The 14,791-nt window shown below is 42.7% G+C and overlaps 2 protein-coding genes across 3 annotated transcripts in view; one reads left to right on the top strand and one right to left on the bottom strand.

Annotated features, from left to right (window-relative positions):
* Nucleotides 1-8,679: 8,679 nt before the first annotated feature.
* Nucleotides 8,680-12,014, bottom strand: neflb (neurofilament light chain b). Its single transcript, XM_014999556.2, has 4 exons — nt 10,072-12,014; nt 9,845-9,969; nt 9,344-9,759; nt 8,680-9,272 (listed from the first exon to the last, which is right to left on the bottom strand). Exons 1-4 carry the CDS (start codon nt 11,197-11,199, stop codon nt 9,067-9,069), a joined length of 1,875 nt encoding a protein of 624 aa, XP_014855042.2. The 5' UTR covers nt 11,200-12,014; the 3' UTR covers nt 8,680-9,066.
* Nucleotides 12,015-12,507: 493 nt separating this feature from the next.
* cabin1 (calcineurin binding protein 1) overlaps nt 12,508-14,791 on the top strand; it is a 46,966-nt gene continuing 44,682 nt past the window's right edge. For both annotated transcript variants that reach the window (XM_015003726.2, XM_015003725.2), the window contains exons 1-6: nt 12,508-12,691; nt 13,555-13,610; nt 13,695-13,787; nt 13,876-13,989; nt 14,122-14,256; nt 14,383-14,563. In XM_015003726.2, coding sequence (XP_014859212.2) covers nt 13,608-13,610; nt 13,695-13,787; nt 13,876-13,989; nt 14,122-14,256; nt 14,383-14,563 — 526 coding nt within the window. In that variant the 5' untranslated portion in view covers nt 12,508-12,691; nt 13,555-13,607. The remainder of the gene's footprint in view (nt 12,692-13,554; nt 13,611-13,694; nt 13,788-13,875; nt 13,990-14,121; nt 14,257-14,382; nt 14,564-14,791) is intronic.

Here is a 14,791-nt window from a genome sequence, read left to right as displayed (position 1 = left end):
AACAGCTCCTCATTAGTTCCCAAATGAGCTTCATATGTCAAGTTAGATTGAAACCGCTGCCGTTTGCTCTGCTTGAAGGGATCTCTCTTTTAGTGTGAGTAGTTCATTTTTAGCAGGAAACTGTACACAACTTGACATTCAGAGAGGACTTGGGGCAATTAATCGAAACTGAGCTATAAATCACTGATGCGTCATAAATAAATGATCGCCCGGTTATTGTTTTTAATTAAAGCTCGATGGATTGCATTGCAGGAAGCCACTCTGGCCGTTTCCAACAAGCACCTTCTGCATGAACGGACCAGACATTCTCACACAGGCTTGATTTGCTTTGACTGCACGTAATACTTCATACAAGCCCCACAAATTAATTGATGCATCTGGTGGCTTGTCCATCAATGAGATGAGACTTCCCAGCCCTGGGAAGCAATTTACAGCTGTTGGCTCAGAGATTTTGGTAGTCTGCTCAGCCTTTTGTTTGCCCGTCATGTGTGTTTATGTTTGTGCAGCCCCACCGGCCAACCAAATGGCGCTGTGTGTACAGTGCTTAACCGTCAACGGCTTTTTGTCATTCAGGGAGGCTGCCAATCATGCATCCTTCGCCATCTATCGCAGAAATGGCCGCGTTAAAAACAGCTCCTGGTGATTTACGGCTGACGCCATCTGATTGGGAGATTTCATTGAAGGCTTTTAGTTTTGCAAATTGCAGAGCAGCACCGTTGAAAAATGTACCGTATATAGCAGCAGCAGCTCTGCCATACAGGCTGTCTATGGGTGAAAAGACAATCTGCTTACTCAGAGCCGGCCCCCTGCTGGCATAGGGGGGCCCCTGAGAACACATAAAATAACACAGAACAGATTAACAAATGTGCTGGGTTTAAAGATGTAAAGGAAAATGTTCAAAGTGTTTTGAAGGGTTTGAAGACGCCCTGCGGGGAGCCCTCAACACCTCAAACCACATAGATGGATCAATAGGTCTGTCTATATGAAGAGACATGGTTTATGTTCCATTTATCACAGATGTCTTAATTTAAATTAGTCCTGATATTTAAAACAGTCTTGAGAATGACTTTTCTTGTGTTTTTACCAATAAAACTAACAATTTATGTATCTCAAACTGGGCTTAGAAGTCCAGATGATCAATTGCAGAGCAGATTCTATTAGAACAACAGTGAAGCAGCTCCTGTAATATTGCACTTCAAATATGATGGCAGCTTCAGGATTGTTTACCAGTGCCTGCACTCTCCACAACACTGAATCTCTTTCTTCTTTGATTGATTGATTAAGTCGTAAGTCAGCTCTGTGTTCACTGGACGTTGTTTTGTTGAACTGATGCCCCTTTTTTTCCCACAGAATGATGTCAAGTTACACAGAGATGTTACCAGGGGTATCACTTGTACTTACTTGTGTGATTGTCTTTATCTGCTCTGTGGTTTTATCCATTGGGCCTATAGTAAGTAATAGGGGGGCTATACATGTACTTTATGTTGTATCTTCCTCGGTTATGACTTGAGCTTTTCACAAGATTACTGTGACCTATTTCTGGCTGAGCTGTAGGTGCTTGCAGAGAATTCAGATTTATTACATGGCAGGGAGAACGAAGGGGGGGGAGGTCTTCTTATCTCCTCATGCCAATTTCACCTTTGATTTTTATAATAAGTTTAGCAAAACCAGCCGAATCAAAGCGAAAGAACAGCTTTTAGGCTTTCAAAATGTTTAAAAAAAAAAAAGAAGCAATTTTTTTTTTCAAATACAACTGCAACATTGCCATCACCTGTCTGCCCTGCGTTATTGCATCTTGTGAAATGTTCATTCCTGATCAAATCTACACACATGCAGAGCTCTGCGTTTCACTTGGAGATGAATGCACCACAACCAGCAAATAAAAAGAGAGAGAGAGAGAGGGAGACAAGCCGAGCCTTTACAGGACATCCTGTCTGCTCTCATCTTCAACATTAGATCACCCTGTGAAACGTCTCAGATGTGCTGGAGAATCCTCAAAGTCATGCGGCGCCATGTTTAAGTAATAAGGTTTAAAAAAAAAAAAAAGAAAAAAAAAGCAGGGTGGGGGGTCTGTATATATCTAAATATATAATCAAGCCATGAGCAGATGTGTGTAGTAAATGGAAACAGGTGTACATGTCAACAGAGATCCCGAGCAGCTGGGACATAAAAAGGGCTGCGTGCCTCGTTTTCAGCATGAAAGGCTGGAGGAAGTCTTGGTGAGCGCCGGCTTAGTCATTGTAGATTAAAACGCAGCCATGGAAGTACCGTTGTTGTCCTCATATGGGGATATACTGCCTGTTTACTCTGCCTACGGGCTTCTCAGTGTGTTGCCAAACAGATGAATGAACATCGAGGATGACAGACAGACTAATAAATATGCTCCCCACCTAACACTCTTTCTCTCTCCTACCTTGCACAGCTTTGTTTTTTTTTTCTGCTTGTGTACGTCCACGCTTTAGTACCTGTGGATGCACGACAGTTTTATTCATTCAAGATGAAGCACATCCAGCATCCATATGTATGAAATTCTATTTATGCATACATATATATATATATATATATATATATATATATATATATATATATATATATACACACACACATAAAGCTTGACCTGAATTGTCTTCATCAGCTGGCATAACTAAACTCAGTGAAGTGTAATTCTTTTTGTGGGGTGCGAAGCTACAAGGCCTCAGAGGAAGGAAGGGGATGTGATCAGAGTGATGTGAACATACATGCGGATGGCCCCCTGGAGGGGTCCTATTCCTCAGATACAGGCAGACCAAACACGGGCTTAATGGATTTATGGGTCCACAGCCAGAACCGCGTGACGCCAGAAGCAAATAGGGGTCGGGCATCCACCTGCTTGTCTGCCTACAGGCCCCGGTAATTGGTGGGTCTAGCAGCTCTTTGAGGATAGGTCAGCGCACTGTCTGTGAACAAGTACTCAACATCCCGCGGCCGAGGTTACGTCTCAGGCTGGCTTTTGTGGAAGGATGCCGTGTTCACACTTAACAACTTTCACGGCTGGGGATGATTTCATTTTTTTTTTTTTTTTGAGATACAGTGCCTTGTATAGCTCCTTAAGCTTGAATTTTGGGATTTTATGTGCTAGACCAGCACCACATAGTGTATGATTTTCAGTAATGTTTTTTTTACTAACAAGAATGTGTTGCATATTCAGTTGCCTTGACTCTGATATAATCCAGTGATATTTATTCTACTGAGAGATCAATTAATAAATAAAATCCACCAGCATGTAATTTATGCTCAGCATAAATCCAGTGGTTCTGTGAAGGCCTTGTGAAACAAGCTTCATCACAAGGACCAAGAAACACCCGAGTTGCAGAAAAATCTTTAGCAGTGCCAGACTGTAAAGAATTCAATTCAATAAAACTTTATTTGTCCCCAAGGGGAAATTTAAAGACAAGGTGGAGCAGCACTTTAAAATCATCAAAAACAGACAAAGGGTTGTCATGTAAAAAGGTCACTCTTGAAACTAAAAGCTATACATGCATTTGTTTATGAGGGTGAAAGGGTTGGAAAAAAAGCTCAGGTTTAGGACCAAAAGCAATAATCTCTAGTTTTGACAGTCGGAGCACAGATCTGAAAAACAATGGCGCAAATATGCATGCGTATTCTAAAGAGTAATTACTTTTTTGTTTTGTTTTTTTCTTGTACTAGTCCACGAGTGAGCCAGTTTTCCGCAAGCAGCAAGTTAGCGTCAGCGTCTCCTTCAGGAAACTCGCTTCTCTGCTCCCTGATTGCGGCTGATGAGCGCCGGCTGGAGGCATCACCAACAGGTCGGGCAAATACAAACACATTCACCCACAATCCAGCGCGCAGCCCTCTGTAGGCCCTACAACAATTCTCCTATAACCTTTGACATTCAGTCAGAGCTACAGTGGAATAGTTTAGATCATAGCCATGAATTATAGGCGATATTTTAAACATGTAAGTTTGCAGGCGCTCTCCCTCCATTCTCATCGAGCAGCTTGAGCCATTTTGCGAAAGAAAATTCACTCCTTAAAACAGCAAAGCTGCTACCGTATGACATGCCCCCAAAAGATTTACTGGTGTCATTGCAGTGAAAAGTGGCTCTACAAACACACACATTTAAGATTTTTCTTTACAAAAACATATCAGATGTGTGTATTATTATTTTATCACGCACAAAGTTATGCTGGTAACCATGAACAGCGAAGATTAACTTTGTGGCCAAGTTAAAGAAGTGTGAATACTTTCTCAAAGACTGCAACTGCATAAGGTCAGATTTGTGATTTAAATTACTATAACTTTATGTCTTCCAGGAAAATTGTGTAATTTTTGCACAGCCACTTTCTTTTTTTTTTTTTTTTTGTCACCTACTTTAAAGTAAAGCTAACCTGACTGCTGGAAGCGCACAGTTAAATGCAGGCAATCTCAGAATTTGATTCTGTACAGAGAGAAAAAAAAAAGACCTTTTGCACAGCTTTATTCACGTCTTATTTCCAGATTGCTTCACAAGACAAGATTGTACCCCGAGGCCATACTTCTCAGTGCGGTGAGCACATGAAACCATCTGACATTTGAAGCTGTAATCCTTATGTACATCAAGAAAGAAATGTCTAGTTTTAAAATTGAAGTGAGATGCCTTTGCATGAAACGGCTCTTGTGCGGTGTCCTCCAGGAGATCGGAAAGTCTCTCCCTGGGACGCTTTTTAATTAGGTGATTGCCTTAGATCAGCAGAGGGAGCCCCAGCTCTTATCTAGATTTCCTTTTTCTGTGGGTAGCCTCAGCGTGGCTGTGTGAGATCTGAAACGACAGACCGCAGTATGACGGCCCGCGAAGGCTGTGTGTGGCCACCAGGAATTTAAAAGCCATTATCCTGATGAAAAATGGGCTTTTTTCATGAGGAGAAATATCATCAATCTTAGAGGGGGAGGGGAAAAAGAGCCACTAATTTGAATTTTTCGTAACATATCCACTTAAGAGCTCTGTTCATGTCATATTTTGCTGAAGTTTCGACAATCAGTTTTGCTGGTTGCCTATGTTGATGCAAGCACTTCAGTGTGTTTTCTTGTAACAAGAAAAAAAAAAGAAATGCGAAATTGTAAAGTGAAAGAAAAATTATTGATAATCTTAACCATTTTTTATGTTATTTTTAAAGTGTTGCATGCATTTGTATGGAGACTTTAACCACATTTCACTACAATCACAGCTGCATGAATGTTCCCAACAGCTTTGCACTTCTAGGGAACAAGATTTTTTTTTTATCCACTCTTTGCAAAATAACAAATTAAGTTCAAATTCAAAAGTACTTTATTGAGCCCAGCTGCTCTACCAGGGAAAACAGGACATTAAATCTGTTTTACAGATTCGTTAAGGATTCGTAACCCAAGCTCAATCAGAGGATAGAAAGCATCTGTAAATTTTCAAGTTAGGTCTGGATTTAAACTGGAATATTGTAATTAATGAATGTTTTTTTGTATTATTATTTTTAAACCATTCCATTGTTGCTCTGACTGTATGTTTAGTTTGATTGTCCTCCTGGAAGGTGAACCTCACTCTGGCCTTTTGCAATTATGAACAAGTTTTCTGTCAGGATTTTTCCTGTATTTAGCTTTAAACATCTATCAATCCTGTGCAGCTTCTCAGTTCCTGCTGATGAAACGCCTTCTCACAGCATGATGCTGCCACCACCGTGGTTTATAGTGAAGTGCTGTTTTAGCTTTCCTCCACAAGTCGTGTTTTCCATGTAGCCCAAAAAAGTTCTAATTTTACCAGAGCATCTTTTCCCACACCAACTCATGCTGTACAAAGTGCTTTACAAAGAAGAAGAAGAAAAATCAAAACTTTCACAACATTCAGAATAGTTCTTTTTTCTTCCATTTTTTGTGTTAGCAAGCTGTACAATCATTTCATCTCTCCTTTCCACCAGAAACTAGAGTTGTTGTTGTTGACGCCTCCTTCTGCTCCTCTAAACTAGTCCAAGTCTCCCCTCACTCTGACATAGTGTGCCCCCGGAGGAAGCAAAGAGTCATAGGATTTGTGTAGCAGTCAGTTCATAGCCCAAATGTGGAAGATGAAACGCGGATGGAGACTCGATGTGGAAAGATGAAGTGTGATAAAAATAATACAGCAGTGCTTTGATATGCTGCATTTACAGGGGATCTGTCCCCCACTGTGCCCTCAGATGCACTAAGACACATTAACACTAACGGAGGCGAGGCAAGTGGGAGAAGGGTTTACGGTGTCTGTTGTAAGAGGCATTATCACTATCGCTGCAGCTTTTTTGTAATCCAGTGAGGAAGCATTTGCAGTATTGCTGTCTCTTGTAGTGATGAAATGGGAACTCAAAGGAAAGCATCTTTTATGACGTCTAACAATTAATTTGAGTGCTTATTTGGGCGGGATGGAGTCTGTAGCAAGGGAAGACGACAGATGCTGGTAGACTGTGGCTTGCTTTATTTACAAATGCAATGTTTAATGTTGAGCTATTTGTGTTAAAAAGTGATGAGTTGGTATCCAGGGTATTTCAAATGGATCAAACACAAACCAATCTTTATGGTCACAATCAGTGCCTTGTAAAAGTATTCATTCTCCCTGAACAGCCACGAGGTTCAGTGTCTTCGACTCAATGAAGTGCATAATTGTGTAGAGGAAAGAAAAGGATCCATCCATTCATTCATCCATTGTGTTCCACTTGCTTGAGTTTGCTTTGCCTGACGTACCTCTTATGGTTGACACTCTTCACTTGTCCTTAGGAGCCTCTATACATTCCTTTGCAAGAAGGGGTTCACCAGCGAGTTTTGTGTGAGCCAGGGTTTTGTCTTCTTAGAGAAGACCAGGAGACATCCTGATTGGATGCCCCAAACACCTTGACTGTCTTTTTTGGATGGAAAAGAGGACCGGTTCTACTCAGAGCAACCGTCAGATAGTGGAGCTTTGCATCCTATCTCTAAAGGATAGGATAGGAACCTCTGAAGGAAGCTCCTTTCGTTCATGTCTTACTTCCAGAGATGAGGATCCTTATGCAGACAAATTGGTCAACTGATCACTTCCCATTTTTGCTTCACAGCATTGGTCCCAATACTTCCCCATTTATCCATCTCCCTCTGCATCCATCCATCACTTCTGAAAACGTCAGACTGGGTAAGGTGTGTACATGTCACAATCTGGTTTTGGAAACATGGAATGTATTTTCACTGGCAGAGAAAAAGCTTGAGTGTATGGTTGAGTGATACCAGCTATAAATACAGTAGATGACCTCATCACAAAGCTTTGGTTCTCCTTGTCAACAATTGTAAAGAAAGAGAAGTACTGGCCTGGTTGTACTGTCTAGAGACGGCTCCTAGTACTTGCTGACACAATGTTTAAGACAAGGCTATCTGGTACCAGATAGCCTTGTCCTTCCAATTCTCAGCTATGTTCTACTTTGTTTTGGTCTGTCCAGACAACATCGAAGATTTCATTATACGTTTTGTGCTTAAGTGCTTTTAGAAGACTCTGGATGTGGTTATGTTAGAGAGATAAAGTGGTATCCAGGACAACTTCCGACACATCAGTCAGAAGCTCAAACCCATGCTCGGGATATGTGTATTTATCTAAATCAGAGAGAAGAGGAAGTAAAATAGTCCAAATGTGAATTTACATCCTGGGTTTACTTGGGAAATATCAAGTGATCTTTATGTTTGACAAGTGGGATGTGAAAATCTCTGCAAATGCCTTAGAGATGCCCTCATCTCCACCACCTCGCTGCCAAAGAATAAACAGTCTGTCCTCTGTCAAGGTTTTAGTGGAGGGAGATATGTCTCTCTTCATCCTCCTCCACCTCTCTCTCTCTCTCTTCCTAATGAAATAATGGTATTCCTCTCTTCCCCCCCAAAGCTCCCCCACTCTTCTTGCCACTCTGCTTAAATCGACACTTGGCTGGATTCTCCAGTGCAGCAGAAGCTGAGTCATAAAGGTTTCAGTGGCCTGATTTATGGACAGTGATGTGGATGAGGGGCTGGTGTGTTGCAGGTTGGGGGGAAGGGGAGAGGGTGGGTGGAGCGGTGGGTGAAGCAGCGGAAAAAAACACTGGCGTCAGCTCGCTGATCACAAAGACATATGTCAGCACAGAAACCATCTGCTGATTTCAGACGAAGACGGAAGGAGTGCAGCTGCAGATTGAAACATGATAAAATGTTGATTGTGCAAGTTATCAGAAATCTGTTGCTTTGGTTTGTTTCATATTTAAATCTGGAAATTGGTGTTTGATCAACCTGTATTTTTTATTTATTTTTATTTATTTTTTTACTGCATCGATTGACTTGCTGACTATGCTGGTCTGCTCCAACCCCCCCCCCCACCCCTTTCAGCCGTGGGCCAGTATATCAATGCGGATACCAGCTATGAACTTCTGCCCATCATTTACGTTCCTTTTTTTCCCCTCCATTAACCTCCATTAACATTCAGTTGAAAATTAGGTGTGTTGTTTTAAGCTCTGAATAAACAGGCAGCTCCAGGCAAAAAAAAAAAATGATGCATGCAAAATCCTTTTTTCTTGTTTGTGAGTCACACAGCTTGGGTATTGAGTCTAATTTTGTGAATATGCATTTTCTGTGTGGCGGAGATGATTTGAATTGACTCCTTACTGCACCCGCCTGTTTATGTAAGTGTAAAATGAGAGGCATGGAGGCAGCTTCAGGTTGACAAGGCTTTATTGGGGTTCAATGCAGCACATTTTGAGACTCAAAGCACTCGGTGGGGAGTTGAGGTAAGGCATTTTTAAACCGCGCGTTGCACCCAGAGACAGTTGGATAAGCACATTTTTGGTGACAGTTAAAGCACCTGCGAATAGATCCACACACAGCAGAGTCTATTCCTGACATCTCCTGTCTTTATTATTTCCCTTTGTTGTTGCCATGTAAACATGTGCATACATGCTGTTAGTGTTTCAAGTAAAACATACAGAGGCCTCAGTGACCGAATATTCCAAGTTCAAGAGGTTTGTATATTTTGTTTTTCTTTTCTTTTTTTTTTTTTTTTTCCGATGAGGCTTCTCTGCGTATTGAGCACCAGAAAACTGATTCGTCAGTCTAAACTTTCTTATCAGTTGTTTTTGCGGATTTCTCTTTGGTTTCCACCTCTTCTTCTGCTTCTTTTTCACCTTCCTCCTCCTTTACACCCTCTTCATCGCCTTCTTTTTGCTCACTGTCATCTTCCTCTTGGGGTTGGCTTTCTTCTCCCCCTTCTTCCTCCTCTTTTTCGTCTTTACTCTCCTCCTCCTCGTGATCCTCTTCATCTGTAAGGAAACATTTGAGCACAATGGAAATGTTCTATTCATTGTCAGACAGGTAAAATGGCAACACTAACCTTCTCCTTTTCCTTCCTCTTCTCCCTCTTCTTCTTTCTCTACTGCTTCCTCCCCCTCTTCTCCCTCTTCCTCCTCAGCCTTTTTTTCATCCTCTTTCTCCTCTGCTACTTCTTCCTCTTCTCCCTCCTTCTCCTCCTCTTCCACCTGCTCTCCCTCCTCCTCTTCCTCCTCTTCCTCTTGAGGAGGGCTGGACTCCGCCTGCTGGGCTTGGCTTGCGGTTATCACGTCTTCAGTGAAAAGCGACGGAGAGTACAAGCGGGAGCTGAGCAGGTACGGAGCCGCAGAGCTCAACAGAGACTGGGTGGAGACCTGCGCTCTTCCGTAGGCTGGAGCAGGGCCCATGGCCTGAGAATAAATGCTGAAGGATCCTTGTTTTGGCACGTTCAAGCGATTCTCCTCCCCTTCAAGAAGCTTCCTAGTGAGACGAGACAGCAAGCGAAGGTCTCACGGTTACAATGCAGTGCATAAAACTCTGCAGTGAGTGTGACTTGAGCACTTACCTATATGCCGCAATCTCAATATCCAGTGCCATCTTTACGTTCAAGAGGTCTTGATAGTCTTTTAGGTAGCGAGCCATGTCATTCTTGTTTGCCCTCAGTTCCTCCTCCAGTTGACCTATTGTGTCCTGCAGAAGGAGAAAGCACGGTAAAGTTCAAGTTGATCTGACAGCTAAAATGAGTTTACCCATTGCTCTTCTCCCCTACTTTCCAAAGTTGTGTTTGCTTACCTGCATTGCAGAGATCTCGCAGCTCTGTTTCTCCTCCACCTCCTGCAGCTGGTTTTCCAGAGCCTGGATCATCTCCCGGCAGGCGTCAATCTCCAGGGTTCTGTCTTTGAGCAGTCGGCGGTACTCTCCGGCCTCGTCCTTGGCGCTGCGTGCGCTCTCGGTGCTGCGCGTGGAGCCTACCGTCATCACGCTCATCTTGTTGCAGAACCAATCCTCTGCTGCTTGCAGGTTGCGTTGTGCCATCGTCTCGTACTGGCCCCGAATGTCACGGAGAGCGGCGGAGAGGTCCGGCTTGGAGACCTCCATCTCCACGGCCACCTCAACGCTGTACTGAATTTGGGCCTGCAGCTCTGCGATCTCACTCTCACAGAGGCGCTTCAGGAATGCCAGCTCGTCCAGAAGGGTGCCGACCCTTTTCTCAAGCTCGGCCTGGCCCAACGCAGCTTCATCCGCTCCCTTCCTGGCATCCATGAGCCGTCCTTCTGCCTCCTCTCTGCCAAGGACTTCGTTCTCGTAGCGCTTCTGGAGGTTCTTCAGCACGTCCTCCATCTCATCCCTGTGGTCCTGGGCCGCTTGCTTCTCGTGGCGGGCCTCTTCCACAGCGGCACGGAGCTGGCGGATCTCGTGTTCATACAGGGCCCGAAGATTGGAGGGCTCTGCCTGCCTCTGCCTTAGCAGCAGCAGCTCCGTCTCCAGCAGCTTGTTCTGCTGCTCCAGCTCATGGACTCTCTCAATAAAGCTCGCAAAGCGATCATTGAGGTCCTGGAGCTCAGCCTTCTCCTGTGTCCTCAGGTGTTTGAACTCGGAGCTAACTTGGACCGCTTGCTCAAGGCGGAGCTCGGTGGCAGCTGCAGCAGGAAGGATGTGGGAGTAGCTCGAAGGAGCTCTGGTGGATGTTGTATAACTTCTGCGTGAAGATACATAAGACGGCATTGGGGCTGAATGCGTGGAGTAAGCAGACCTGGATCCAATTCCTCCTCCAGCTCCATATCCTGCATTGCGCACAACTACTCTCCGCTTGTAAGTGGAAGGTAGATAAGGGTCAAAGCCAGTTGAAGTCATGATTTCCGTGATCTGCCGCTTCGTGCCAGGGTATGTAGCTGTGTTGTCTGCACAGTGAATCTGCATTACTCTGGCTTTTATAGAGCCCGTAATGACTGTGACGTAAGCTTTTTTTTTTTTTCTCCTTCCACAATGCTGACGGAAAGAATTGATTATGGTCCTTGCCAGCCAGCAGAGATGGGGAGGAGTGTGTGTGTGTGGGTAGATGAGGCGGGGATAAGTAACGATGGAGCAAAATGGGCTGCAACACACAGGGTCACCGAGGACATTAACAGTCTACTGTTACTCCTGAAAACTGCAGAGGAAGCTACAGTTTTACCGCATAAATCCTTAGGAAGATATCAGACTATTGATATCAGTCTATGTAGCATTTTTTGAGTTTTGCATCATTATTTTATATTTCACGTGACAGGAAAGCTTAGGGATCAAACAATTGGGTGGTCCTGTAAAAGAAAGGAAAAAAGGAAGGAATGCAGGAAGGAGGACAGGACAGAAAAAGGGAAGAAAGAAAAAAAGAAATAAAGTTAATTGAAGTACTTCATGAACACGATTGCCCTCTAGCGGCCATGTGTTTAGTATGCAGCTCGAACATTACTGAGACATTTAAGTTTAAAAACGAATGATACAAATTCATATTTGTACGTTACTTGCAGTTTTTATATTATACATTTCGTACGGAATAAAAAAATCATCATAAAAAATCATACAGTATCCTAAATGTATATATTGCAATGGTCAGAAAACAACACCTTATTCACCCCAGATACAATACATTGTTGTAAATTCTCTAACAGCCAGGACGTACAGTTCAGTTCTCATAGACACTTCGTATAATTGGTAATGCATGTCAAACATTGTCAAAATACATCGAATGTGATAAAGCGGAGGTACTGATAATTTTTTAAATAAGCTAATGATTTATTTCTTAACCCCACTTTATCACAAAACATTTTTTTTTCTACAAATACATTCACTGTTCTATGGTCATGAATTGGCTGGGTACGCTTTTTAACACTCGGCCGAGGGAGGACCTGGGGAGAACTGCTGACAAAGTGGAGTGGGAGGAGTTCTCATTTTAAACGGAGACAAAGCATTTTTCTGAAAAGAGATGGTCAGAGACATCTTGCCCATATCAAAAACCACAACGCGTAATATGAGTGACATGGTCAAGATGATTCTCCGGTTTTAACTTTAAAGAACACCTGCTGAAAATATGGGCAAACCAATCCGGCGTAACGATTTGCTTTCCCGGATGACGAATAGTGCGTACCCACTTTCCACATTTCTCTGTTGTTTATGAAATTCTACTTGTATCGAAGCATTTCATTGGTTACATCTGTACACTCACAGAGTTTTGACCAATGACCGAGGATTTTACTAATTGGCGGGTAGCAAACGTCTTCTGCTGCAAACGTCCCGGGGTCCATGACTTCCAGCAACAAAGAATGATGAATAAAGTTGATTTCTTTATTTATCACTGAAATATAACCACTTCCGCAAGTGTTTAATGCCCCGCTGATGTGTCAGGAAACTAAAACAGGCACCTCGACGATGGACGGTAAGTTACAGAGGTTAGGAAACGACGATTTGCTCTATGAGACACAAGCTAATGTTAGCTCCCTGAATTTGCTTTTGCACAATTAGCAAAGCACTATATGAATATAATTTAACATAATGTAAACCGTTGCTCTATATTATGTGAATTATAGTTATAGTCCAAACTAAACAGCAACCATTGTGTTCGGGGTTGTAGTTCTGTTATTCAAATACTGAAATAAGTCCCATGCTGTCATTATGCTAACCAGGCTAGTTGAAGGGACAATTCGGTAAAGTTAGCTTAGCTGATACGGCTTGTCCTTTTATTTTAATTCTGTTTGGTGTGTCTTCTGGGGCTATTATTATCAAGTAAATAGAATGAATCTGAAAACCTTGGGATTTCTTTTTTTTTTTTTTTTTTTTGTCTGTTTTTATGGCAGAATAAACGAGTTAATATTCATTTGACGGGTAAGATGGTGGAAACTTTCCAAACAAACTTGAGAACCGGTTTTGAAAATTTCACATTAGAATTCTCCTAAGCCCCAACTTCAATGCTACTGAAAGTTTAGGAATTACATGACTAACAGCAGGGGAAACCAAACAATTTAAATGACCCCTAAGACACTGGGTAAGAAGAAACTTTAAATATCCACTTAGAAAAATGATAGAAAATTGAAAGTGTGTGGTTTCTTTGCAACAATTAAACCAAATATTAGTTGAGGTGCATGTATGTGTATCAGCCAGCATGTATAACCATTATATTGAGTGGATTAGAGAAGATTGATTTTAAATTTAAAGGTGTATTTTTTGTTTTATGGTCATTTCAGCCTTGATGAGTGTATGTAAATTTCTGACTCCGATTGTATCATTTTCTCAAACCTTCAGAACCGGTCGAACATTAGCCGCAACAGCACAGGGGCTGCTTTAAAGATATTAAAATGGTAAGCTGCCATTCCGTTTTGCCTCGCTCACCATGTCATGTGATTTGTTGCTGCTACTGAGTTTGTTGCCGTTGACCTTTACAGATTCGAATTGCGGCTCTAAATGCTGCTTCGACAGCCGCCGATGAGTGTCAGGACCCGCTGAGGAGCAGCAAGAGTCGGACGAAAGAGGCTCAGGTACAGACTGAATGACGCCGAGCAGCATCTACGCTGATCTTTGGGTAGAAATGAATGACCTCTTCTGACCTTTAATTGACCTCCGCAGGAAGCCGAAGCTTTTGCTTTGTATCACAAAGCTTTGGATCTCCAGAAACATGACAAGTTTGAGGAGTCCGCCAAGGCCTACCATGAGCTGCTTAAAACACCGCTCCTCAAAGAGGTAAACTCATCATTTAAGTTGCCATATATGGTTGTAACCTGATGCTTCTAAGCTGGTGATTTAACACTGCTGAGTTGCCGTTTCTGTGCTTTGCCCTCGTCGTTAAATCTTATACACTGTTTAATATTTCAGGCCATGCCCTCAGAGGATCAAAGAGTGGGTCTCAAGCATCCTGGACTGATGCTGAAATATTCCACCTTTAAAAACCTTGCCAGTATGGCTGCATCCCGGGATGACTTGGAGAAAGCAATGGAGTTTTATTTGGAGGTAAACACTCCATTCTTATGGTTAATTCAGAATATTTTTGTTCAGAATTAACCTGCTTTGCTTAAATGTTTAATTGATGTGAATAGTACTGATAAATACATATTACTACTTTGTTTTTTTCTTCAGGCTGTCATGTTGGATTCAACCGATGTGAACATGTGGTATAAAATCGGTCAGGTGGCTGTGCGACTTGTGCGCATACCTCTGGCGCGTCACGCGTTTGAGGAGGGCCTGCACTGCAACCCGGACCACTGGCCGTGCTTGGACAACCTCATCACTATTCTGTACACCCTCAGTGACTATACCTGTAAGTAATGCACATCATCACGAGCTCAATTCCCAAAGTGGATGTTTGATCCCTGACACCGACTTTTAAGGTTAGGCATTTGATACCAAGCCACAAGTCCTATTGTCCTCCAACCGCTTCCTGTCTTCGTCTTTTCCGCCAGTAGTGGTTGTTAATAACTCAACTCGTGAGATATGAAAAGAGTATTTCCATTGCAGTTTTGCGAACCACACTAATTTCAATACAACC

The sequence above is a fragment of the Poecilia mexicana genome, unplaced genomic scaffold, assembly GCF_051168715.1.
Source record: "Poecilia mexicana isolate PSO_F unplaced genomic scaffold, ASM5116871v1 scaffold_9, whole genome shotgun sequence".
Taxonomy (NCBI): Eukaryota; Metazoa; Chordata; class Actinopteri; order Cyprinodontiformes; family Poeciliidae; genus Poecilia; species Poecilia mexicana.
This window is presented reverse-complemented; position numbering and strand designations above follow the sequence as displayed.

Coding starts and splice junctions, on each gene's coding strand:
- neflb (XM_014999556.2), bottom strand. CDS start 11,199: ATGCAGATTCACTGTGCAGACAACACAGCTACATACCCTGGCACGAAG. Junction 9,970..10,071: donor GCGAGATCTCTGCAATGCAG/GTAAGCAAACAC, acceptor CTCCTTCTGCAG/GACACAATAGGTCAACTGGA. Junction 9,273..9,343: donor AGAGGAAGGAAAAGGAGAAG/GTTAGTGTTGCC, acceptor GTTTCCTTACAG/ATGAAGAGGATCACGAGGAG.